General features: G+C 43.7%; 1 protein-coding gene across 1 annotated transcript; it reads left to right on the top strand.

Annotated features, from left to right (window-relative positions):
- Nucleotides 1-47: 47 nt before the first annotated feature.
- Nucleotides 48-27,660, top strand: LYVE1 (lymphatic vessel endothelial hyaluronan receptor 1). Its single transcript, XM_006017677.3, has 6 exons — nt 48-303; nt 5,882-6,044; nt 6,158-6,297; nt 20,010-20,294; nt 24,146-24,224; nt 26,619-27,660. The coding sequence occupies exons 1-6, from the start codon at nt 219-221 to the stop codon at nt 26,803-26,805; spliced, it is 939 nt and encodes a 312-aa protein (XP_006017739.1). The 5' UTR covers nt 48-218; the 3' UTR covers nt 26,806-27,660.

The raw sequence follows: 27,660 nt of genomic DNA, 5'->3' as shown, positions 1-27,660 counted from the left end.
TCAGCTGATGACCTTGCCCAGTGAATGGCTTTAGACCCGAGCAACAAATTTGCTCTGACATGCTTTCTGTGAATCAGTGCAGTTATAGCTAAGTAGCTTTGAGAATAGTCATCACAAAGCTCACAACAAGTGGACTGGCATATATGCTTTACTCTTAACTGTCATTAGGATAGAAAATAACCCAGCCTGAGGTTTTTAACCTGTTTGTGTTAGTGACCATGGCAAATAATTTTGGAGTTACCCTGGTTTTGTTCTCAATCTGGATTATAAAATTCACAGTTCCAGGCTTCTTTGCTGTTAACGGTATGTATTGCTACAATTTTTTCCAGGAAGTTCTAATGCAATAGAAAAGTAGTTGAAAGAAGCAGCTGGATTTCCTGTTAGTTAACATGACTAGCAATTAAAATACTTGGAAAAACTTTTTCTCAATTTCCAAAAATATCTTTGATAACAGAACATAGCTTTTCTTTATTTTTCCCAAATAGAAGGAAAAATAATTATCAAATCAATATGCTGCCAAATAAGATATGTGGGTATATTGCTATTTCTGTTTGTGTGGGTGTGCCTCTTTTTGTGTAAATACTTAAAGGTAACCTATTTCTTGGGAAACAGTGCAATAATGTATACTTTCTTGGCTACTGAATATGTTTCACTGAATATTTATATCTGATTTAATTATTTCTTACTCGGCTTTAAGTGATGTTGTCTAAATGTGTTACGAGACTGTTGTTTAATTTTGAGTGATATTTTAGGAGTAAGTTCAGATCACCCAAAAGTATTCTTTTTCAATGTCACAAGCAAAGCTTTTAAAAAGTTATGTGATAACTCAAAGTTATGAAACCAGCCGTGTGTGCCTAAAATAAGATGTGCTTAATGAAAAAGGTCTGGTCTGATGCTGGAATATCTATTGGCATGATTCTCCACAAACTTCTGAAAGACACAGGGAATAGATCTCAAAGTGTTTCTTCCAGGCAGTTATGCCTCTGTCTGGTTACTAGAAAAATAAACTTTGAAGGTCTCTACTTTTGCAATATGCTTTGAGCCAAATCCTATATTACCTATTAGATGTGTAGGTGGAATTGGGCACTTAAGTGTGAACTAATCCATCCTGCTCAAGTCACTGAAAACAAATGAATGCCAAAAAGGTAGACAGGTCCTTCTCCCACTCACTACTTTTTTTCATCTTAGTTTTCAGGCTAAGAGGACAGCATGTTAGAAAATAGGCGTGTTAACATTTATCAGGCACTTGACCAGGGTGGAATACAATCAGATGTGGGTACCATAAGTCCACTTTGGTGCCTACTAGGTGGAAGAGGATCTCACCCTCTGTATTTGAGGAATTAATACAGGAACTATGTGCCTGGAATAGCTCTTAGATCACAATTTGTTTCATTTTAACAAATTATATACAATTAACTTAGAAATATTTTTGATTAAACAACAAGGGCTTCTTCTAAAAGGCAATTGGGACTGGGATTGAAAGTCCTTATGGAAATTCTCCTTTTGTTAAAAAGATTAAGCTTCAGTCATTCAGTTACAAGTATCCAGCCAAATTTCCAAGTGTCAGGAAGTTCCATTCAATCAGCAGCTCAGCTTTATTTGAAAAGCAGTATTGTATTTCTCACATAATGTGTATTGAGGACTGGAAAATTAAGAATCATCATCAAAGAACTGGTCAATAAAAAGTTCCATCATTAACATTACACTTTAGAAGGTATGTCTGGCCAAGTCCTGAGATGTACTGAGCAAAACCAATGACTACAATAAGGACAGGGGTGAGGATGGGACAGTTCGGTTTGAAATGTTAAGGCAGGAAGGAAAACAACAGTGTAAACGATATGAGACGAAGAAGGGTAGGAAGCACAATATGAGAGATTCAGCATAAGGGAACAGGGTCTGACCAAGAAGAGAAAGGGGATGTGACCAGGATGAGTTAGGGCTGCAGAAGGAGGAGTTTGGCTACATGTAGGATATGCTAGATGCCAAGAAAGCACTAGAAGATAAGTCTGAGCCCTCCACACAGTCTGACCACTCTCACTGGGTGTGTCTACATGGCATGCTTTACTACACAGTAGATTAGTCTACTGTGCAGTTAGCTACTACCTGTAAATACAAGTAGTAAAATAACTGCACAGTAGATACTGAGCAGTAACACGTGTATAAATGCTGGCCAGGAGCAAATTTGCTCTCAGTCAGCCTAGCCAGCAGGGGGCCACAGGGGACAGGAAGCTCTCTGTCTCTGGTCCTGGTGCTGCTCAGATCCCCAGCTCCCCGCCAGGATCTAGGAACTGAGCAGTGCCAGGAGTGGGGAGCATTCCACCCCCTGTTCCAGCTCCCTGCACAGAGCTGGCTACTCTGGGGAGTGAGTTGGACCTGGGAATCCAGCCCCAGCTTGTCTCCTCAGCAGCTAGCTCCATGCTATATGGAGTTGGCTGCTCTGGAGGACAGGCAAGGGGATTCCCACCACCCTCCCTCCCAGGAGCAGCCAGCTCCATGCCAAGCAAGACAGCTGCTGGTGAGCCCCATGCCCCCGCTCCTGGCAAGAGGCTCATGCACAGCTGCCCCATACCCTGGACAGCTCCCAGCTATGCCCTGCTGGGCAGGGAAACCTGCCCCGGCAGAGGGCTTGCTGGCAGTTGTGTTTATAGATGAGCATGGGGCCAGGAGAGTTCTGCCCACTGCAGGGGCAGCTCTCTCCTGGCCCTGTGCACATCAGGTCCCCTCCCAATGTGCATGAAGCCAGGAGGCAGCTGCCACTGCAGCTGCCACAACTCTCCTGGCCCCATACCCACTGAGACCACTCCGTGCCCTTTGCCAGTCCCTGAGCCAGCACCCGGGGGGGGGGGGTGGAGCTCCCCCTGACTGATGCAGGGGGGCAGAGTGGGGTGGGAGCAAATCTTCTCCCAAGAGGGGAAACGTGTAGACGTGCTCCCTGCTCAGTAATACTACTTCAAATTAATAGCACGTGTAGATGCACCCACCGTCTGCATGGAACATAGCTTCTTATCAAACCACTCTGCACTCCTGCTATATGCAGTGTCAGTGGCTGACACCAAGTCCTAATGACTGCAACACTTCTTGATTCCTCTGCAAAGCACTCTTGATAGCAAAGCTTGAGAGAAAATACATGGACACAGCCACATCATTTGCCACCAGAACTGTATTGACAGGCTTGTTTATTTCATGTTCTTATACAAAATAAACACTGACTGAATAGAATACCTGAGGAGCAAGTAACTGCTGTGGCCATTCCATAAGCCACAATCTATGAAGCCCTTCAGCCATAGAAATTACCTCTACTTTATGCTAGGATCTATTTACATTTGAAATTATGTATTGCATCTCTGCTAATAGTGCCCACTGATTCTGTTCCTGTTTGCACTATGTCCTTGTTTTTGTATACAGTGTATTTTTCCTGTAACATACTTTCTTGGTACATGTAAAATGAGTTTCTGTTTTACCTGTTGTTGGTAGAATGTTACATAATGTTAAAGGCCCAGATCCCTTCCCAACCTCCAGGCCCAGAAGTCTGCTCAGTTCCCTAAAGGTGGCATAGAGCTCCCAAACGGTACAGGGCTGATGTAACCAATTCTAGCTCATCTATCTCCAGTTCTGATGTAGATATGCTCTGGCAACTGATGGCTGTCCAGCAGGGAATGTTGCAGCCTGAAGCAATGCAAAACAGCTGGCTGGTTGGTACTAGCACTGCAGAGAACAAAAAGAGGTAGGGAGAAATCACTTTTGTTCATACCCTTCAGCTCTCCCAGGTACTCCTTCAGCACAGTTGGAGTCTTGGCTCAAAGTGGCCCAAGTTGGTAAGTTAGTTCGACCCATGTTTGAACCTTTCTATATTTTAAAATTGACATGATAGATCAGTATGAGAAGAGTGGAAATGGCATCTTTTATTATCATAAAAATCCTCAAGGTATATCTTTGTGTAGGTAATTTAGCCTGTCTGCTACCATCTACACTGCTAATGGCAGCTCTTTCAACCAGTATTTCTCACCAAATAAAGATCAGTAGGGATCCGGGTTATCTGTTTCCCATGGAAAAACACAGATTTTCTCCTTTTAAAGGACAAAATCATGGATTGCCCCCTTTAAAGGAGAAAAATGTGAGAAACCAGTGTTCCTCTTGCAAGCAGGCAGCCTTCCAGTCTGTAAGGAGCTGCTTGGGACTGGAGAGAGCAATGGGGGGTGTGATTGGAGGTAGGGGGTGTTATGCATGTGTGAGCATGCACTCACATGTGGCCAGCATTCAGCCAGGCAGGGACAGCCCTGGAAGCTGGAACAGGTACGTCTATGTGTGGGGAGGAGGGTTGGAGGGCCAGGGCTTGGGGACTGTCTGAGAGGCTGTGGCAAGGGGGCATATATGTGTGTGTGTATGTGGCAGAGATGTGTGGAAGGGCTGTGGTGGGGCAGGTTTTTATGGGGCACTGAGGAAAAGTGTCCAGGCACCAGGGCTACAGCAGGGCAGGGGCGTCTGAGACAGTGCTCAGTGCTGCTGGCAAGCCCAGCTCCATGTTGCTGCCAGCAGGACCTGCCTGGAGATGTCTGCCCCTCCAGTGGGGGAAGATAGGTGGCAGGGAGCTGTGTAGCTGGGCTGGCACTGCCAGGAGCCAGTGCCTGTGCTCTCAGGGGCAGGGACAAGATGGCCGGGAGGCACTGCCCAGGAGGCGGGGCTGGCCCAGCTGCCTGGTGCAGCATGGGACCCCCAGCCCAGGGCAGGGGATGCCACAGGCATCCCCTTCTCCTTCCTCCAGCCCACACCAGGGCTGGACTCATTCTGCTGCCACTCACATGAGCCAGAGCTGCTGCAGCCACCACGCTCCACCCGGGTGGGACAGACATCATCTGGAGCCCCTCATCGTCCTGCTACCTCTAATATGGCCTAGAGAGCTGAGGTTGGCTTCATGGTGCTGCTGTGGAGTGCAGCTCTGGTCTTCCCTGCTGCACTGCGCCATGCTGCAGCCCCAGCCCAAGCTGGGGAGCTGTGGATTGGAAGTGAGGGGCACCAGCAGGGCCAGGGAGCTGCAGGTCAGGAGTAAGGGGCACCGGCAGGAATGGTGGGGGGATGTGGGTTAGGAGTGAGGGGCAACAGCATGGGCAGGGGGGAGGGCACTGGCATATCTGGGCTGCTAAGCATTACAAAGAAATTGGTGGGACAGCCACAGCTGGATCCACATCCTGGTGAGCAAAGCAGGCAGGGGTAAAAAAAAAAAAAAAAAGATAAAGTCAAAATCAAACAGAAAAAGATATAGGTATTTAGAATTTATTTTATTATAATTATTGAGGCACTGGTAGGCTTCCAAACTGCTTTAAAATTGTAAATATAACAATAAAACTTTGTGTGCAACTGATACCTATATATAGTGGTGTTTCATTTTAATCACAGAAAAACATGGATTTGGGGGGTTTTAATCACAGAATTTTGGATTTTTAGCAGAGAAAACCAAGATCCCTTAAGATCAGCATGTTGAGAACATCAGTCCTGAGTTTGCAATTTTAAGAAATTACTAAACAGGAAGAAAACAGTCATCCATCCCTCCTTTTGGGCTGTCATATAGTAGGGTCATAAATTACATCCTCTTTAGCAAGATGGCTATCCAATCAAAGATTAAATGATGCCAACTATAATTAGTAGTTTTAAAATACACCTTTTCCTCTAAGATGTTTCATTGCTGGGTCTGAGCAAAAAGACTGTTTCCTCTTAAAGGGCCAAAATAACTCTCTCACTTGTAACTGACACTTCTAATGCCCTTAACTCTGCACAGTATTAAAAAGTGAACAGAAAATGCACTGTACCACAAACATGCACTCTTACTTTCAATGAAAGAATAATTTTAAGGTAATAACCTTGAAGGTTTATGTTTAATTTACAGATCTCAAGACTGATGCCTGCAGGATCACAGGTGTAACCTTAATTAGTTATGTCTCAAAAATGAATTTCACAGAAGCAGAAACTGCATGCAAACAGCTGGGCTTAAGTCTAGCATACACAACAGAGGTTGAGAAGGCTTTAAGACATGGATTTGAAACATGCAGGTACCTGACATCCATAAGCATTTCACTAATTTTTACCAGCTCCATATTCTAATACTCAGCACTAGACTTGTGAACAGATCCCCTATTTAATAGATTAATGATTTTCATTGTAGGTATGGATGGGTGGCAGATAAGGTGCTTGTCATTCCTCGGATAAAAGCAAATCCAAAATGTGGTCAGAGCAAAACTGGTGTAGTGCAATGGAAAACTGACCTTGGAAAGAAGCAGGATGGTTACTGCTTCAATTCTTCAGGTAAGCAAGTAAAACATCTAGATTCTTAACATTTAGTGTCTTTGCTCTTTTTCTTTCTGTTTTGTTTTGTTTTGTTTTGTTTTGAAGGCTGCATAAAAATACTGTAGTTAGTTTTTTCCACCATCTTGCACTATATTCTTTCCCCATTAGGAAAAAAGAGATCTGGTGATAAATGCAAATATCAGAGACAGAAGATTCATTTTATTCAGCCAAATTAATAACATGATGCCATAATTAAAGTCCTTGAATAAGACTTGCTCCTTCACATTCCATCAAGTAGATTTAGCAATTTAAAGACTGTAGAAATGCTCATTTATGATTTGAGTGACAATGTTTTAAATGTGAACAAACCAATAATTGGCTGCTACATAGTACACATGCTATTAATGTGGAGCAATACACTCTGGTGCAATCGTGACAGAATTTATTGCTCTGGGGAGGCCACATTTACACATGCACCCAGGACTGTAGCACATTGAGCCGGGTCAGAGCCAGCTCAACTTGCTGCAGAGGGGCTGCCTGGAGCACAAAGGTGCTCCAGTGCTGGGGCTAGGTGGCAGGCAGCCCCTGCACTGAAGGCCCTTCATGCACCAGCCAACCCCATCCCCATCTACATGTGCATTGTGGTGGAGTACTTTACTCTGCTGCAAGATAGTACTTAGATAGTACTATATACAAGTACTATCCTGGGGTAGAGTAAATTAGTTTAACTCAACCTAATACCATCACACGTGTAGATGCTGAGACTTTGCTGAGGAGCTAATTAGCCAGCGCTGCAGTAAATATCTTGTGTAGATGTGCCCACTGAGTAGTAGGGTTTATGAAATAATCTAACAGAAAAAATGCCCAATAACTCATTAATAGTAAACATGTCAATTAAATGAGTTCTGATGAACATCCATAAAGACAAACTCCAAAGCCACCATTGTCACTTACTTCCAAACTTGGTATTGACATAGTTTTATACATAGTTTCATACCAGAACATACCAGAATTTCTGGGACATTCCTAACTTTCCATTTTGGCTTTGACAATTAAATGTTTTTATTAAAATTTGCTAAAATTTATTAACACAAATTTAGAATTTTAATTGTTTTAAACTAGAAAATAAGATTTTTTTCCCCAAATTTTGAGACAATTATTTTATCATAATTTACCTTTTCCTATTAAAAGATTCAATTTCAACAGAGCAGAGCAGGTGCATACACCCCCACCAGGCGTGCGCACACACACTACCAACTCGGGCCCATGCATATCCAGAATTACCAGCCTAGGCACATGCACACCTATCACCAGTTCAAGCACCTACACACTATACACACCAAAAGTTAGACAAAAATTAATTGTCAATACACACACACACAGTACGGATCACTGATTCGTATATCACACACACGATGACATATCACACACAAACCACCCATCTACACATACACATAGGTGAGTTCCTAACTTGGATGGTACGGTATGTATGTGTGTGTTTGGGGTACGTGGGGGAAGGTTCAGGTGAGAGAGAGAGACTAAGGAGTGAAAGTTGCCGGAACTAGGGTTAGAACCGGTAGACTAGAGAGAAGCTGGCTGAGGAACTGAGGCTTGGGGTTACTTAAGGTCAAGTGGCCCTGGGGTTACTCAGGGTCACCTGGTGCCAGTGTGGAAGCAAGGGAAAAAGCCCAGTGGCAAGGAGTAAACAACCAGGAGACAGAGGCAGAAAGCTGGGAGATCAGGGGAAAATGCAATAACAGTGGCAGAGATCAGGGGAAAAGGCAGTGGGGATGAGACAATGGCAAAGAAACAGGGGTTTGCAGGTGGAGAGGAGCTCAGGACAGCTGGACCCACAGGAGCATGGGACAGGTGTTGGAGGTGGCGGTGAGCCAGAAGCAGGAGAACGAGAAATGAGACAGAAGTTAAAGGAGTGAGGAGCAGAAATTGGAGCAGGGCCAGAACCGTAGTAAAGCAAAACCCAACTCAGGGTTCCAAGTAACAGTTTTATTAAATGAACACTGAACTGTACAGCTTGGTTCCTACACACACACACACACACAAGCACTCCCACACACACTCACACAATGGTAGCAGGAGAAAGAGACTCAGTGAAAGGGTTGGAGTCCAGGTAGGGAAGAGAAACAGAGTGCACGTACTTGGTTGAAGAGAGGGTGGGGGTGATAGCTACCTATCCAGGCTGGAAGGGGGTCCTTGATGGTCAGTCAGGGTCTTTCTCCAGCAGGTGTTGTCCAGAGGGGGGTCGCTGGCAGGGCCTCTGGGTTGATATGCAGCATGACATGGAGCAGGTCTGTTCCAGGTGAAGATGGCATCCCCAAGGAGTCCGTCTTCACTACCCCTTTTTATGGGGCAGACTACCTATGATCTCCTATGGGGAGAGCATGTCCAGGCAAGGTTGGCCCTGGTCCAGAGATTTCCAGATGTTCATACTGAACATGTGCAGCCTTGGCACAATGGTGGGTTGCCTCATCTTCTGTTTCTTGAATGCGGAGGGTGGTTCCAATGGCTGGGTCATTGGTCCAGGGATTGGGTTTATGGTGGGGTGATTTAGTAGGGGATCCTGCTATCATTGTGTTTCCCTCATCCATTCACTCCTTTGTTTCAGGCATTCAAGGAAAACCAATTTACATGGGAGAGGTTACAGAATTGCAACATACTTACACAACAGCACATGGGGACAAGATGAGAACAAGATGGGAATGTATACTTGACATCACTTTACAAACACAGGCCTAAACCATACAATATTAATATGAAACAATAAAAATCAATGAAAAAATGATAAGAATATAATACAATATAAAACAGTAAAAATCAATACAAACATAACAGAACACTATTTACAATATATAAAAAGGGGCTTATTACAATAATAGAATACAAGAATTTAGCTTAGCTTACCTAGTACTACTTGTAATGAATTATAAGGGATAGAGAGGGCAAAGAGAAAATCAGAAATGGTTGGGGAAGGGGAGGGAATGTATTTTTAAATTTAAAAAAAGAAGAACTGGGAGTTTTGCTACAGGTTCTTAGTTCACATTGACTTCATCATCCTCTTCTTCCCCATCATCCTCATTGCTTTCCCCTTCTTCAACACTCTTCGTCTTCTTTCTCCTCCTCATCATGGTTGTCATCATTGTCTGCTGTGGGGGTCCTGCCCCTGAACAGTCTATGCCACGCTCATCTTTTCCATATGATGTCCTAGTGAGAAAGTTTTCCTAAACTCCCCTTACTGTAACTTAAAAGCATTGCTCCTTGTTTTGTTATGTGCCACCACGAAGAACAGTCTAGCTCCATCCTCTTTGGAACCACCCTTTAAGTAGTTAAAAGCTGCTACTAAATCCCCCTCAGTCTTCTCTTCTCCAGACTAAATAAACCCAGTTCCCTGAGCCTGTCTTCAGAAGTCATGTGCCCCAGCCCCCTAAACCATTTTCATGGCCCTCCACTGGACTCTCTCCAATTTATACAAATCCTTTCCATAGTGGGGGGCCCAAAACTAGACACGGTACTCCAGATGTGGCCTCACCAGTGCTGAACAGAGGGGAATAATCACTTCCTTTGATCTGCTAGCAACACTCCTATTAATGCAGTATGCCATTAGGCTTCTTCACAACAAAGGCACATTGTTGGCTCATATCCAGCTTATGGTCCACTGTAACTTGCAGGTCCTTTTCTGCAGAGCTGCTGCCCAGCCAGTCAGCCCCCAGCCTGTACTGGTACATGGGATTGTTCTGTCTTAAGTCCAGGACTTTGCACTTGTCCTTATTGAACCTCATGAGATTTCTTTTGAGCCAATCCTCCAATTTGTCTAGGTCACCTTCCAGCATATTTATTATTCCCCCCAGCTTAGTGTCATCTGCAAATTCACTGTGGAGGCACTCAATCTTATCTTCCAAATGGTTGATGAAGATGCTGAACAAAACTGGCTCCAGACCCAACCCCTAGTGCACTCCACTTGATAGTAGCTGCCAATTAGACATTGAACCATTGATTACTAACCTCTGAGCTGACAATCCAACCAATTTTCTATCCATCTTCCTATCCATTCATCCAACCCATACTTCCGTAACTTGGTTACAAGAATGTTGTGAGAGACCACACCAAAAGCCTTGCTAAAGTCAAGGTATATTGTGTCCACTGCTCTCCATGCATCCACAGAGCCAGTCATCTCATCATAAAAGGCAACCAGGTTGGTCAGGCATGACATGCCCTTGGTAAATCCATGCTGACTCTTCCTAATCACCTTCTTCTCCTCTAACTGCTTAGAAATGGATTCCTTGAGGATCTGCTCCATGATTTTTCCAGGGAGTAAGGTGAGGCTGCCTGGTCTGTAGTTCCCCAGATCCTGCTTCTTCCCTTCCTTAAGACAGCACTAGATTTGCCCTTTTCCAATTATCTGGGACCTTCCTGATCACCGTGAGTTTTCAAAGATAATGGCCAACAGCTCTGCAATCATATTGGCTAACTCCCTCAGCACCCTCAGGTGCATCACATTCGGCCCCATGGACTTGTATTCATCCAGCTTTTCTAAACAGTCCCTAACCTGTTATTTTGCCACTACTGGCTGCTTACCTCTTCCTTAAACTGTGCTGTCAGGTGCAATAATTTGGGATTTGACCTTGCCTGTGAAGACTGAGGTGGCAAAGGAATTGATACTTCAGTCTTTTCCACATCACCTGTCACTAGGTTGCTTCCCTCATTCAGTAAGGGACCCACATTTTCCCTAAACTTCCTCCTGTTGCTGACATACTTGTAGAAATCCTCCTTGTTATTCTTCAAAACCCTTGCTAGCTGCAACTCCAGTTGCACTTTGGCCTTCCTGGTTTAATTCCTGCATGCCCAAGCAATACTCTTGTACTCCTCCTTAGTCATTTGTCCAAGTTCTCAGTTCTTGTAAGCTTCCTTTTTGTGTTTTAGCTCACTGAAGAATTCTCTGCTAAGTCAAGCTGGTCTTCTGCCATACTTCCTGTGTATTGGGATGGTTCATTCCTGCACCCTCAGTAAGGTTTCCTTAGAATACAATCAGCTATCCTAGACTAGATAAGGAGGCTAGATAATCACCTAGCCAGGGTCGTTTGACCCCAGCACCTTTTTCTGCCCATGGCAGGAGGTCAGACTTGATGATCTGCTCAGGTCCCTTCCAACCCTACCATCTATGAAACTATGAGACTCATTTCCCCCTCACCCAGTCTTCCAGGGGATCCTACCCATCAGTTCCCTAAGTGGACCACCATGGCTTGAAATGCTGTTGACTCTGGGAATGCCCAGCCCAATTAATTATATGGTAAATCATGAGCCTTTTGGCTTTGGACTAATATCATGCACATTGGACGTGTCTACACCAGTGTTACTGTGCAGTCCTGTCACCATATGGTTATTTTTAGCTGCTAATGCACAGTAGCAACAAGCTACTAAGCTGTAGCTCATTGCTACTTTACAGTAGAGTCACTGTCATGGTTCATGCCCAGTGATGCTACATCACTGTAGCAACAAGCTACGGCACATTAGCTCATTGTTATGGTGATGTAGCGTCTTGTGTAGACATGCCCAGTTTGTACTATATATAAGTAGGTACCAGCGTGCTGTTGAAAAGTATGTTTATGGGGCACTGGTGTTAAAACTTGTAGCAGTTTCAAAAAGGTAAAGTGCATCAATTCTGGATGAACTAAGTCTATAGGTACCCATGGTAGTTTGCTACAAGCATGTTTATTTCAAAGTCAGTATATTCAAATTTGTCCCTTACTTCCATGTGCTCAGGGAGAGCAGGGTCTAATAGTAGCAGGAAGGCGGAGGGGAGGCTGCAGGAGAAAAAGGTAGGGGGGCAAGAGAGCCTCTACACCCCCCCTCCCCAGATTTATTTGCCCTGCTGTAGCAGTGGGAGGGAGACAAATTAAGGCAAACCTCCAAGAATTAGATTGTAACAAATTTATAAATTTTCAATAGATAGAATCTAATTATTGGGGGCGTCATCTTATATTCAAATAAATATGGTAAATCTAATACAAAAAAATGAATCTCTCTTGACATGTTTCAGCCTCTGAGTTGCCTGTAGATTTTTGAGTAATGCTTCTAAAATTTAGTACGCAGAATTTGCTTCTTCTATTGTATACACATGGTCATATAAATCAAAGTATTATACAGGCAGGCAGGATTTTAAGAAGTGCTAATAATATTGATTTTCATGGGACCAGAGTCAAACATATATTCTATTTTCATATAGATCCTTACCAGTTATGTTCATTTTTGGTTCTTTTTAAATTATTCTTAAATTATTTTAAATTTCTAATGCTTTATGTGGGCATAGTAGTTCCTGTCCAGGAACAGAAATAAATATTATTGGTAAAAGGCACTTTTATCCCAATATAACTTAATCTGTGCTAGTGGTGCAGTAGTACAGGCAACCCCCCACTTAGTGCTCTTAATTGGTTCCAGAAAAACAAAGAGTTAAGCGGAACCACGCTAAGCAAAACCCATTTCCCCATTAGGAATGAATGTAAATAGACATAATTAGTTCTTGCCACTTCTCACCGCCGCCGCCTCTCCCCACCCTCTCGCCCACCCACCCACTGGCCACTCCAGCCCAACATGCCAGCTCAGGCCCTGTGCTCCTGAGGCACCCCACCCCAGACCCCCACTGGCCCTGACCCCAAGCACCAGCATGGGCCCCGCAGTTACGCCCACCTGCCCACCCATCCACTTGCTGCTTCTTGCCGCCGCCACTTCTCCCCAGCCTCTTGCCCACCAGCCGCTCTGGCACTACATGCCAGCCTGGGCCCTGTTCTCCTGCCACCCCGCCCTGGGCCTGTGGCACCAGCGCAGGCCCCACACTTACGGCCACCCACTGCCACTCACTGCTTCTCACTGCTGCTGCTGCTTTTCCCCATCCCCGCACTGAGCACTATAATGAAACTGGCCAAGCGCTCAGTGGAATCAGGTATTAATTTTAAATAAGCACTATAGTAAAATAGTGCTCAAAGAAACTCTGTTAAGCATGGGTTGCCTGTATAATTATTTTGGTGTTTAAAAAGTAATCACATCCCTAAATAAAGTCATAATACCAATAAAAAATCTGTACACAGATCAGGCCTCATAGTGGTCCCACAGCACTAATATGTTTTAAAGTATTTCTTGCTGAAGGAACAGTTGCTTGATAATTTGAAGATTGAAGGTTGAAAGTAATTTTGAAGGTTGTCTCAGATGTAAGGGTCAGTGGAAAAAGTATGACCTTAGAAGAATGAAGGAGACAAAGGGAGCACTTAGGAGCAAATGGGGTAAGGCAAGTTTTGAAATGTATCAAATATCAAGACCTGAAATGCTGTGAATTATGGAAAGAGCAGCAAAAAAGGTAGAAGCATCTTGAATGGCTTGGAATGGAGAGATGAAAAAATGGAGAATAAGCAAGTGTCCCAAGTGAAGTAGTAAGTGACTAGGCAAAGAGTATTATTTAGATCAGTGGTGATCAACATTTTTGTCTGGTGGGCTGTGTGGGCAGTGCCCAGTCCACCCATGGGCTGGATCCAGCCAGTGGTCCTGATCCAGCACCCAGAAGGGGGCACAGCTGGGCCCTATTTGGCCACATGGAGTGGGGCAGCCAAGCCCCAACCCAGCTGAGGAGTGGAAGGAGACTTGGTCTGACCCCCTGGAAGGGGCCATGGCTCAGCCCCAGTATGGCTGCATGGGGGAGAGGGGTGTGGCCCAGCCCCATGAGGAGAATGCAGCATGGCCCAGCCCAGCCCTAAACCAGCTATGTGGAGGGAACAGGTTGTAGCCTGGCTTCAACCCAGACATGCGGACAAAGAGGCATGACCTGGCTCTGACCCTGCCATGAAGCTTAGGAATTTGGCAGCAGGGAAGGGATGCACTGTATTAATTGGCACTGCTCCCTTGTCACCAAATGTCCTGACCTGTGGGGAGCCCCGCAGGCTGGACATCATGACTTCACAGGCTGGATTTGGCCTATGGGACAGGGGTTAAGCACCCCTGATCTAATCATATAACAAATATTTAGTATGGATGAACTCTGGAACTATTTGAGAATGAGAGGCATCTGGATGTAGCAGGAACATGAGTGTTAAAAAAGACAGAGTAGAGATAAAGATGACTTCAGGATTGTAAAGTGTTTTAATAGACAGAAGGGCAGTATTGTCAATGGTTCAGCAAGAGAGTAAAATGTGAGAAAAAATATTTTTTTCTGACAAGTTGAGCATGAGGTCATGATGACAGCGCATCCCAAAAGAGCTGTCAACTAAACACAAATGGTGGGACTGGACTGAAGGACAGCATTCAGTAGAGATAAATGTGGGTGTTATTAGCAAAGCATGGCAACTGAAGTTACGGGAGAATAAGAATATCAGAGTTGCAGAGTTACCCCCTGTAACGGGGAGCCAGAGGGCTCCTGTTACTGTAAGAGAATGCAGCAGGCTAAGCTGGCCGCATGGGGCTATAGCAGCAGGAGCACAGGTTGGTCCTTAATTAAAAGGGAACACCTCTGTGTATGGCGGGGAGCCACATGATGGAAACGGGCTGGGGCTTCAAGGCCTATAACCCAGGGCCTGAGCCAGAACAGACAGCAAAACCCTGCACGTTGCGGGGAGAGGAGCTTCCCAGGGAACCTGACGGCAGGAAGTAGGCCTGTGGACACCCAAGCTACCCATAAGAGTGAGATAGGGGAAGTGTAGCTTGTGGTAGGGTATTGACCGAGATTGGGAAAGAATTTTGTGAAAGTAGTTTGCTTATACAGGTCTCCCTCACTTTATGTGGGTTCTGTATTTGCGAATTAGTTCTTATGTGATGACCCTTTTCATACCAAAAATTCGTTATATGCGAGGTAAATTCACTCTTACGTGATTGGTGTGGTGGAAGCCCACAGTCGTCTGCTTTGTGCGGTGCATGGTGGGAGTGATATGCACCAAAATATAGTCTCCTGTGTGGCTCTGTGCTCCTCTCTCATTGTCTGTGACATGTGCTTCTGTAGTTGCCATCTCCGTTATGACAGTGCTCTGTGCTTGTGTGCACTGTTTGCTGTTCATAAGTACCACATTTTCTTGTAAAAGTGGTAGAAATTGGTCTGGGGGTCAATACAGTCAAAGTCTTGGAACATATCCCTATTTGTTACATTGCAAAGTGGTTTCCCTTTATGAGATTTTGAGTTATGTGCCGTTTTCCAGGAACGCGTGTACAGCATAAAGTGAGGGAAACCTGTATTTCTGTTATGCTGATGTTCATGTTTGTTTTAGAACAGAGGACTGGACAGAGGTTGGAGGGGAAGGCAGGAGGTCACACAGGGGTCTCTGGGAGGCACTCCAGATTTTTAGCCCTATCAGGGACAGGTTTCAGCCAAGAAGACCAGAACCGAAGCCCCAACAGGGAGATAGGGGCAGTCTCCAGCCAAGAGAGCCAAGGACCAAAACAGAGCAGGAAGGTTGAGGGCCCAAGGAGAGCCAGACAGGATAGGGGCCAAGAGCCTGAGCAGAGTGAGATGGACCAAAAGCCAGACCAGACTGAAACTCAGAAGTTGGACCAGAGGAAGTGGGCCTAATCTGTCAGTCAAAAGCAAGAGTAACCAGCGGGCTAAAACCAGGAGATCTGAAGCCCATATAAGCTGGTCCATGGATCTAGAGTAAGATTTGTGAGGCGAGGCATGGGAATGGCTGTAGGGGTGGAAGGAGACCACAAATAGTTGAAGAACAGGACAAGGGGGTCAGCCTGTTATGTGAGGGATCCACTGGTCAAGGCAGACCAGGGCTCACTCAGGGACTCTCCCTTCTACAACAGAAAATAATTCCATCCAGGTATGGCAGGAAAGAAGAAAAAGGAGGGAACCCCAACAAACTGGAGTGAGACAGGAGCCATGTGGCCACCAGGGTTTAGAAAACTTATAAAGTCCCAACTTATTCAGACCTGTGTATAGGCCTGTTCTTCAGAAGCAAGCCCTAACAACAGTCCCTGCTCCATTCCAACAGCAATTCCTAACTGTTTCAGATCTTTTTTTGATTTGTCACTTCCCAGCCTGGTTAAAAATGTTGTAACTTTAAATCAGAGCCACATTGTACCATCTTTGCAGCATAAGAGCTGTTCTTTTTGGACTTGTTTCTTAATGGATCCATCATAGTTACCAAAAGATTATCTATCTAGAGACATTAGGGTTAACCTACATCACATCAGCAGCAAGTTGGGGGAAACTGGACCAAGAATTCCTTGCCTACCCATGTCAGTTGATGAACTCCAGAACCATAATTTTGTCCATGAGGTTACTTTGGACTCATATACAGTATCCCAGTCTCAGACCACTTGGTTTTCAGCAAGACTGAGAGCAAACACAAGGGACAAATCCAGAGCAGTTTCATAAGTCAACTTCTAGTTCTGGAGGGCATCAACAGACTGACAGGAGCAGAACATGCTCAGTCCTGTCTTCCATGAGATCCACTACTGACAAAGCAGATATATGTTCATAGTTTTGCTTTCCTACAAGTATCCTAATAGCCCTGTTATTGAAATGAATATTAAATATTCTAATAACTCAATGCAACTAAATATACATTTAGTAACTATCCCGATTTATACTCCACAACATGTCCCTCCCAAGGAGTACAGAATGAAAGGGGCAAAGGCCCAGTATGTAACTCTGAAGGATTTAGATGAAGAAGAAGAAGAGGTGAAATGCTGGAGGTGGCCAGGGAAAAGCTAGGGAAGCAGCAAACCCTGGAAGCTTGTGAAGAACAGTAAGTTATGGAGACCTAAGGAGAGACTTATACAAAGGAAAGAGACTCCTGTCAGAGGTGGCAGAAAACCTGAGGATGAAGCCGGTAGAGATACAACTGTAAGGCTCGGATTGAAGGAATTATCTTAACTGACTAGTTTGGTGTAGTAGAGTAGTGAGAGAAGAAAAAAACAGATTGTAGATACCTACTAGATATAATGAGAGAAACAGCAAGGCCAGCAGTAGCCACTTACTAGACAAAATAAAAAAAGACAATGGAGGTTAATTTGATCCTTCTCTACAATTCAGAACTGTTATACGAAGGTTACAAACTTGTACAGGAAATAAGCCCAGTCTATCTTATTTACTCAAATAGGCTTTTTTCTAATGTAGCTGATTTTCTTTAGGCTTGAACTATTCTTTTACAATGCTACTTTTTTGTGTATGAAATAGCTTGAATTGTAGTTCACCTGTTGCAAAAGTTGGATAAAGAAAAAGATTCTCTGTTTTTGTAAATGCAGAAAAAGTATGCCAATTTTACACTGTTTTCACATTCAGCAGGGCAAATTAGTTATAAAGTAATTTATAGAACATAAGTTTTACGTAACAAAGGGAATAAAGAATCAGCATGCATCATGATGGATACATTTCCACCTGCTTTAGCACTGACTTGAAAAGTATTAAGCGAGAGGTCACTTTTGTGCGGGCCGGGAGCGACCCGAGCCCTTTTCCGCACTGCACGCGGGCTGTGGCCAGCAGCCCGGGCACGCCGGGTTGGAGAGGGAGGCTGTCGAGCTGGAATTAGGCACAAACGCGTATCGGTAGTTTTAAAGATTGTTTACTTACACCGAGATGGCAGTGGTGCAGGCTGGAAAACTTGATTGAGTTGCGGTTACAGACAGACAACACAGACGGTCTCGTGGAGGTTGCTAGGCTCCACGGTGCAGAGCTCCGGATGCTCTGGGTGAACGAGCCACCAAAATAGAAATCGTAAATACGTCTTATAAAAGTCGCGTTCGAAGACGGGAAGAGGTGGGCGGTGGATCAGGCCACCACGCTCCTCTGGATCTCACACAGGGTTTCTATTACCCTGCCGTGTACCCAGAGTCCCCACGAGATGGATGTGGAGTCCTCTTCGGCTTGGGCGGAAACCGCTCAAGCCTCTTATACGGCTAACAGGCCAATCGTTAGCCGCCACGTGTGAATAATTTAACACTAGCCAATCACGGAGAACGAATTTGCATACCGGTGGCAGGAACTCTTTTGCACCGTGCATTCCTCTTGCAACATGAGCAATGTACCCTGCAAAAGGAGCTGCAGAAAAGGCGGGAAACTCGTCCCTGCACCGGGGTTTCCTCTTCAACAGGAAAAACTCCCGTGCAATGCTCTGCAACTTGGCGGGGATAATTCTGGTGCCGAAGCACACACACAATCATACCTTTTGGGTCATGACAACTTTGTGGTAATTTGTCCTTGTGGCTGTATTGTGTGAAGTCATTTAAATACTTCAGTGAAAAAGATAAAACAATTCCCTGTCATCTGGATACTCACTTTATGAATGAAACTGCGTCATCAGATTTTCCACCAACGACTCATATTCAGAACAGTACATAAGTCATTTCCCCCCATTATTTTTTGTAATGTATTTAGCTGGTTACTGTAATGATAACTTTAAAGCAGTGGTTCTCAACATTTTTTGGACTCAAGCCAACCCTCATTAGACTTGAGGCATCTCCTCCTCAACTTTTGTGAACTGAGTGGCACCCAATCTCAAAAACTAATTTACATATTACAGTGCTTATCTCCTTACACAGGGGCTAGGCAGTAGGAGTGGGGAACTGTGCAGACAGGGACAAGCCTGGGCCTGGCTTATCTATGTATCTCCTCACACCTTATGTACCTTTCAAAGGATCTGGCAGGACCCCAGGGTGCCCTGGAACCCTGGTTGAGAATCACTGCTTTATAGTTTTCAGAATGTGTAAGACTCCACCAAAAATATGGGTTACCAATTATTTGTTAGGACCATGCATTCAATCCATTCTTAACCGGAATTCCAGTTTTCTACATACAATATTACTGATGTACCTTTGGACTCACAATTACTTACAGACAACACTCATACCTTCTGGCTGTCTAATTCCTGGATATGCTTACAGATAAAGCACTTATAAAAACTGATATAACCACGATGGGAGTTTTATGGCTACTTCTGCTTTGGCTAATGGATGTACTGTTTAGTCCTCAAGCAATAAGTACTTATGGTATATAATACACCCATATTAAAAAGAACATTAATGTTGTAAAGTCAAGAGATATGAACTGCCAAAATCAAAGTTATCTGTGTAACATTAATCACCTATTTTTTCTATCTGGTGCCTGTCTCTTTCAGTGTTCAGTACAAATTTAATGAGCAAGTGATTCAATATTAATTATTTCATCAGCTTTCAATGGATAACCACACCCCTGATTTACTGTTCACCACTCAAACCATGCTCCAATGACATAATTATTATTAGTTAAAATTGGCAAAGTTACAAGCAACTGAAAACTGTGTTTTAAAGTAGGAAGTGTCCACAATATTAATGACTGCTGGTGCTATAAGTCCTACTTATAATGAAGTAAAATTTGTAAATGAACCTCTAGCAGGTAACTGCCTGATAACTTTTGCAATCTATCTTGTTTTGTTCCCCTAGCATGTACGGAAACATTTTAGGCTCTCTGTAGCATGGACTTTGTGTTTTGTTGCCATTATAGAATGAATGTTACATTGATTCAGTAAGGTACTTAAGCATGTGCCTTATTTTAAATACCTGGATGGTTTGAAACTACTCAGATGTTACATGTATACTGAATCTAGCACCATATTTGTAAATAAACAAATTACAATAAATGGAAATCTTCAGAAAAACATCTGAAAATGCTCAGTACAGGTTTAAATGTTTTACATCTCATACATAAAACATTTTGCAATACTGTCCAGCAAAATGTTTAACTCTTTCTTTTCTTTTTGTAGATACTTGGATTGATTCATGCAAACCAGAAACAAGTACAAGCACCATACCTGTAACAGCTACAGAAATAAACTCATCTTCAACAGCCTCAACTGACGACATTTCAGAGATGCCTAATACTACTATTGAATTGCCAACAAAGAGAAAACCTCCAAAGTCCATTCGCAGAATGTGTATTACAGAAACTATATTACAAACAGAGCAGACTAGTGTGGAAACTCAAACAGACATGACACCGCCTGATGGAAAGCGAGGAGCCTTTAGGAACGATAGGGTTATATTTGGAGGTAAAGGCTATATGTGTTGTTTACTTTGCTAGTAAATTGGTTATATGGACCTGAGTGATAAAATTGTTTCTGAAAAAGCATGTCCAAACTCAACAGAATCAAAAGTGGGCTACACACTAGGGCTGCGTGAAGCTTTGGACGCTGATTCGATTCGGAGGAGATTTGGCCCGATTTGGTGGCCAAATCACCAAATCCAAATCAAATCAGGAGTCCAATAAAAAGGTCCGAATCGATTCAGAAAAGATTCAGAGAGCTTCAGAGATTCGGGCAGTCCCCACTCACCACTGCAGGGAGTTGGACCCAAACTCCATGCCAGTAAGTAGGGGGTGGGGAGGTGCTGGAGGAGGGGAGAGGGGACTATGGGGGGATCCCCACCAGGCCCCATCCCCTGCCTGCTCCCCCAGCCCCCCTGAGCACGCCCTGATCCTTGCCCACTCTCCCAACCCCACCCCTTCCCCTATGGATGCCCCGCCTGGTCCCAGCTCCCGGTTCTTTAAAAAAATGTTTTAAATCCCTGCACTCATCGGCTGCTGCAGCAGCCACCAGGGTTTCTGGGGGCTCATGGCAGAGACTCCATGCAGTGCAGGGCAGTGGGGTGCAGTGGGGATCCTCCCCCCTACCTGGCATCAGCCAGTGAGTGCAGGGGTTTGTTTTTGGGGTTTTTTTAAGAGCTGATGCTGGGGCCGAGCGGGGCAGCAATGGGGGGGCTGGGAGAATGGGCAGGGGATGGGGCCTGTCTGATTCAGAGACTCGACTGATTTGGCGGCAGCCGAATCTCTGAATCAGATTCAGCTGAACTGATTTGGGACAATGATTCAAATCACTGAATCGAATCACTGTCCCCTGAATGGGCCAAATCCAAAGCAAAAACTAGCCACTTCATGCAGGCCTATTACACACTGTTGTCTACGAGCAGAATAAGAATATAAGGCTTGTAAAGCCAAAAAAAAGCTTTCAAAGAAGTCTTTCCTTTGAACATAAATCTGTAAAGGTGTGCATTCATATGTGGAGAATGTACAGGTGAAACATCACTTAGCACTTTAATAGGAGTTTGCAGAACTTGCTAGAGCTTTACAGATAAATTCCCCAAAGACTCTGTTTATGCTGGACATACCTTCTTCTGCAAAGGACTTAGTATGACTTTTCTTCGGGAAAACAGTAGGAATTATGGCAACATATACCACATGATCCAAGCAACTAAAGAACTTAATTGTTTCTAAAACCTAAAAGAACAGAGAAGTAATACAGAACTCCCTAATGTTAAACAATGAGAGTAAAATGTGTCATTTTCTTACATGTCAATAATCCCTAAATTAGCTATCTTTGCTGTTCTTCTTAGAAAATATAATGTGGATTCATTTTTGCCTGTAAAGACTGTGTAGATATAAAAGCCCAAATCTAGTTCTATTTTTGGTTGGTTAATTGGCATTCTAGGCCAGGGGTTGGCAACCTACTACAGTCCATGGAGCCTTTGTATCCTGCCAGCTGTGTTCAGTGGTGGGGGGTTTTGCCCACAACATGATACAGCCAGGCAGCTGGGGCTTCAGCAAAGGGTAGAGGCTTTGCCCACACCGGGCAGCAGGCAGAAGCAGCTATGACTGGGTCCTAGTGCCAGCCTGGTTTAGACTTGAAATGGGTAACTCCATCCTGCTACTGGAAAACATTGCCAGCCCCCATCCTAAACTACTTTATAGATTTTATATCCTAGCTCCCTCACAAAGGTAGGTAACTCTGTGGTGTGGGAGTCACTGAAAATAGAGGAGGAGCAAGATGACAGCCCTCCCACAATTTAGCCCAATAGACTAGTGGTTAAGAGACCTCTTCCTGCCCTAATGGTGCTTCTGCATTTTGCATTTACTAGTTAATAAAATGGAGAAACAGAAGTTGGATAGGTTTAGTCCTACTGGGGACAGAGGTAGAGATGAGAACCAAGGGACTCCTCCCTTCCAGGGCAGCCCCCATCTCTGTACTCCCTCCCTCCTGGCTGTCAAGCAGGCCAGCTTCAACAGGAGAGATGGAAGATGTTTTGGCCCTTCAAAGCACGGTGGAGAATGTTTTATCTCATAGCCAGGTGGTTAAGGTGCTTGGCTGAGAAGTGGGAGATGTAGGTTTAAGCCCTTGCTGGCTGAAAGGGGCCTAGAACCACTGTTGAACACGTGCCCTAATCGCTAGGTTGTTTGGTCCTTATCTCCTCCATTGCTAGATGTGTTTTTTCTGTGGCTGAGATTTTAGGGATTTATACAGTTATGTGCCTTCCCAGGTGGAATAGGATCACAGCAGAGCTTCACTGGCCATTCTGAGCATACTGAGAAGGACAAGGAGAGCCAAAGAGGGGCAGGATCTAAAGTCCTTATTAGTGCCCAGAACTCCAGCCTTACTAGACTATTAGGGCCAATCTAGATATAGATTTTTTTTTTCAAAATCCTTAGCCTTTCAGTTGTCTAAAGTGCTACATACTCATGTTTTCACTGGTAGCATCTCTGAAATTTATACCCAGAGTTCATTATCTATTTGGAGAACACTTTGGATTATGTCTAGTTTTCTTTGACCCCAAATATTTTGAATGCATTTGTAACATATATAGGTTGATGATTTCCTAAGGAACCAGATGAAGCAGTAGAGACCTGAACTATGTCAATGTAGTGCCATCTTCTATTAAATCACCCTATCACAACACGCAGCAACCACTTAGGCCACGGCTGAATTCAATCTGAAATATAGCCATGGTCAGTGCATGGACAGTAACTGATTGCAACTTGTAAAAACATATTTGAGGAGAGGCTATTAATGGTCCATTGCCAAACTAGGTAGACATACCAAGTGGGGCCAGCAGAAATTTGTGCTGAATCCCAGTCTCTTCAATATGCTCATTAATGGCTGGAATGATGGAATAGATGACACACCAAGCTAGAAGAAGTGTCAAACACTTTAGAGGCCTGGTTTATAATTCAAAGTGACCTTAATAAATTCAAGAAATTATTTGAAATCATTAAGGTTAAATTCAATATAGACAAGTGCAAAGAACTGCAGTGAAGAAGAAGAAGGACTGGGTATATAAATAGAACATGGAGAATAACGGACTAGGCAGCAATGCTGTAGAAAGGTATCAGGGAGGTTATAGTGGACCACTAATTCAATATGTGTCAAAAAAACATAATGCTCTTGCCAAAAGGCAAATAACATTCTGGGAAGTATAACAGAAGTGTCATGAAAGACAGAGGCAATTTTCTATAATCAGCACTGGAAAGCTTCAGATATAATACTGTAGCTAGTTTCGGGCACCACACTTAAAGAAAAACGTAAAAATTGGAGGGAGTATAAAGGAAAGCAACAAAAAGGAAAGGGTGAAAGAATTGGGTCTGTTTAGTCTAGGTAAGAGATGACTGAAGTGGTACATAGCAAAAGGTTGTTATTAAGGCAACAGTGATCTATTGTTCTCTACGCCTAAGAGTAGGACAAGGAGTAATTGGCTTAGTCTAGCAGTAAAGGAGATTTAGGTTAGAAATTAGGAAATAACATTTAAACTATACAAACAGCTAAGCACTAGAACAGGTAGCCTATGGACATTGTAGTATACCTCTCATGGGAGATTTTTAAGAACAGATTGTACAATGTCTAGCAGGCATGATGTAGGTATATCCACTCAACATCAGAGCAAGAGATCAGACAAGGTGACTTCCTGAGGTGCCTTCAAGACCTGTTTCTATTTATATGTATTTATTTAATCAAGGGTGCTTGTAAAATAATCTGGATTTACAAATGCAAATCTTCTGACAGGTAAATTTAAGAACTAAGAATACATATAATCTCAACATAAACACATCTCATTATCAATTTCCTTTTATTTCTAGGTGTACCCACTGCACTCCTTGTCCTGGCACTCTTCTTCTTTCTAGCTTCAGTTGTTCTAGCAGTCTGTTATATCAAAAAGTAAGTAATTCTTCCACAAGGAACTTTTTAATGTTAACTGTTGCCCCTGCACATAAAATAATATACATTAAACTCTGTTTAAGCCACCTATGGATAATTCACGACAGGACCAATTCCTGGCCAGTGCTCCCCCAAATTTCCACTGCCAGAAATAATTCCAGGAGAGGGAGAAGTGCAGATGTTCAGTCTGCAGCCAACCCCTCTCCCCTGCTCTTTACACCTTCCCAAGACTGAGTGATCCCAATCTGGGGAAACCATGGGCTACTCAAGTCCTCCTATTTCCAAGGGACTGAAGCAGTCCCCTGACTTCTTCTCACACCAGGGATTCCAGAGTGAAAAGCAGGCAGGGGATTTTCTGCTGCACCACTTCTCCACTTCTCACTCCAGGGACCCCAGCATGAGAAGTGAGCGTGAGAAACAGCTGCTCCCCATACCTCTCCAGACCAGGGTGACCTTGGTCTCAGGAAGGAACAGGAGGGCTTCTGTGAGGCTCCAGTCTTCCTGGTCCCTAGGAGGAGTTAAATCATGGGAAAGTGTATAAAAGCTCAATGTCCTAGGACCAACTTCTGGTTGGTTTTCACAGAACCACCGTTTTTGGTCGGGGACAAACAGCATGAACATTTATACACTTGTAGTTTCTATCAGGAGAACAGGGATTCTCCCGGTAGAAACTGAACATCTGGACATGGCCTATAGTTTCTTGTACCTTTGAGCCACAAAACTCCATATAGAAGAGTATTTCTGAATAATGCTTGTCAAAGGTAAAAAATTATATAATTTACAGGAATGATGCAAACAGATTTTCAAGGCAACAGATTGTAAATTCAGTTCTAAAAGCTACCTATTTCTGAAATCAGAGACTGACTAGTTGTATAACTGTTCTGTTAATGATGATTTATATTTAAAATACTTAAGACTTGCATCTAAAAAGTGTGTCTTTTGAATGGTGATTCAAAATCCCTTTCATCTTCAGTGAAATTTTTGTTGCATTTGGCCTGCAGATTCAGGCAATAATTCTAGATACTGTATTTTCTCGAGAACAATACAAGGCAGAATAAAATACACACCTTTTTTTGGAAACACACAACGAATTTTAAAAGATCTTTCCTTACAGTACCATATTTACTCAAATCCATGACAAGGTTTTCCCCCACATTCAACGTGGATGCGGGGGGGAGAGACCCTTGTCTTAGATTTGGGTACAAGGCAGGAGGGCAGGCTCTGACTTTGGCTCTGGCTCCAGCCCTGCCCAAGCTCAAGGTCAGAATTGGAGCCACAGCCACTATCCCTTCTGCACCACCTGCCCCCCACAGCCTCTGTTTCCCTACCTCTTCTTTCCCCTCTCACCCCACACTGCCTCTGATCCAAGCCTGGAGTCTCCCTCCTGTCCCCTGCTGCCTCTGGCCCCATCCCTGCTGCCTCTCCTCACCCTTCCACCACCTCTGCCCCCCTTGGCTGCTGCTCCAGATCTGACTCTGCTCCAGCCTAGGGCATGGAACACATGGTGGCTCCAGCCCCAACCCAGCCACACAGCAGCAACAGTGGCAAGTGGCAGCTGGTCTAGCCCTGGCTCCTGCTCCAACCTAGTCCCAGGCTCAAGGCCAAGGCAAGGGCTGGAGCTGCAGCCACTAAAACTCCTCCTATGTGGTTGGGCAGGGGCCCAAACCACTGTATGCTCTGTGGCCCGGGCCAGAGCTGAAGCCATGACTGAGGGCAAGTGGCACAAGGGACAGGCACAGCAAGGTGGAGGGGAACAGCAAGTGGCCAGGGAGCAGGTGCTGGGGGGCCCGAGAACTGCAGATGAGAGGCAAGTGCCAGGGTGGCCCAGGTACTGGGAGAGGGCAAGTGGCAGGGGGTACAGGCATGGGAGGAACAGGTAGCAGGAGGGCCAAGTGATGGGGAGGGAAAGCAACAGAGAGCAATGAATAAAGGGACAAGGGATAAATCAGCCCACTTGACTCCCCTACTGCCTGCCACCCTGCTGCAGCTTGCCTCCCTGTTGCAATAGCAAGGTAGGATAAATTTAAGACAACCCTCCTTTAATTAGATTCTATACATGAAAAATTATCATAAATGTATACATTTTCCATAGATAGGATCTAATTATTGAGTGGTTGTCTTAAATTCAAAGTTGTCTTGGATTTGGGTAAATAAAGTAACAAAGTAGCAGCAGTCAGGGAGACTTTATTTTCACTTTTGCCAGTATCCAGGAGAAACTGTTCTTACCATATTTCTCACATATTATGTGCACTGAAATTTTCAGCACTTTTTAAGGAAAAAGTGTGTATTGTACGCAAGAAAATATGCCATTCTGTATTTCATTCATTCACTGATTATTCAGAGCTTTTCTTTGCTATATGCCAATGTTTTTGTTTTAAATATTTATATTTAAAGGTACAAGAAAACCTTCCCATTTTCAAAGAAGACACAGAAAAAAGAAATGATTGAAACTAATGTAATCAAAGACGCTAAACCAAGTGACAGAGAACCTGAGAAGGAACCAAAGAATAATGGAAAAAAAGCAGAAGAGCCTGAAACCAAATCTGAGACCACTGTAAAATGTGTGGAAGCAGAAGTTTAAGAGAGTGAATGCTATAGCAAGTTTGACAGTTTTAAAATTAAAAAAGGAGACACTATTAAGTCCTTTATAAGTGGAAGACTATCAATGCTGGGAAAGCTGAGAGCATATTTCTTGTACATACATTTGAATGGTCAGAATTTTATACCTAATTACCTTTGTTCTTTGCTAGAAAATGTTATTTTGCAGGATCACAGAGCCTTACTGGCATGAACACGAAAAAATAAAACCACCATATTGCAACACAGCATTTGCCATCTTAACATGAAATAACTAGGTCTAAGAATGCTCTATTGAATGTGATACAGTGTATAATTGTTTCCCTAGAACTCAGAGGAACACATCTACAACAGACAATTCTTTTTATCCTTTTGGCTGTTGTCTGCTAATGCAGTAAGATCCAAAATTAAGATCTAATACTGCAGCCTTTATTCATGAGGTAATTCTTATTCCTATTAAGTAGTCTCATTGTTTTCAAAGGGACAAGCTCATATTAATAGGGATTAGTCAAACAAGTAAAGGTTGCGGGATTATCTCCTTTAAAGTTCCCATATAAGGGTGCTTTTACTCATCTTTGTAGTAAATCAATATATTTATACTGAGTATAACGTAATCCACAATGAAGTGTTTGTCCTGGAAATATTCTCTATCAGTATTTTACAACTGTATTTATTTTTTTTTAAATTACATCATTCTTCTTTAAGCAAGTGACAGGAAAAAAAGCCTTCAAAACTGTATCACAATCATTGTCATAAAGGTCTCTGATGTATATTTAAATTTGCTTTGACAAGAAAAGTATCCCAAGTGGGAGGGAAGTTTACAGCATTACATAAGAAAATAAAGTATGGTAGATATATA

This window comes from Alligator sinensis, unplaced genomic scaffold (genome assembly GCF_000455745.1).
Source record: "Alligator sinensis unplaced genomic scaffold, ASM45574v1 scaffold755_2, whole genome shotgun sequence".
Taxonomy (NCBI): domain Eukaryota; kingdom Metazoa; phylum Chordata; order Crocodylia; family Alligatoridae; genus Alligator; species Alligator sinensis.
The sequence above is the reverse complement of the archived record's forward strand: the minus strand, read 5'-3'. Positions and strand labels throughout refer to the sequence as shown.

What these genes read in the sequence shown, in the direction of transcription:
- LYVE1 (XM_006017677.3), top strand. Translation starts at nt 219, where the DNA reads ATGGCAAATAATTTTGGAGTTACCCTGGTTTTGTTCTCAATCTGGATT. An exon ending in AGGCTTCTTTGCTGTTAACG is followed by an intron (nt 304 to 5,881) that starts GTATGTATTGCT and finishes TTTAATTTACAG; the next exon opens with ATCTCAAGACTGATGCCTGC. An exon ending in CGATAGGGTTATATTTGGAG is followed by an intron (nt 20,295 to 24,145) that starts GTAAAGGCTATA and finishes TTTTATTTCTAG; the next exon opens with GTGTACCCACTGCACTCCTT.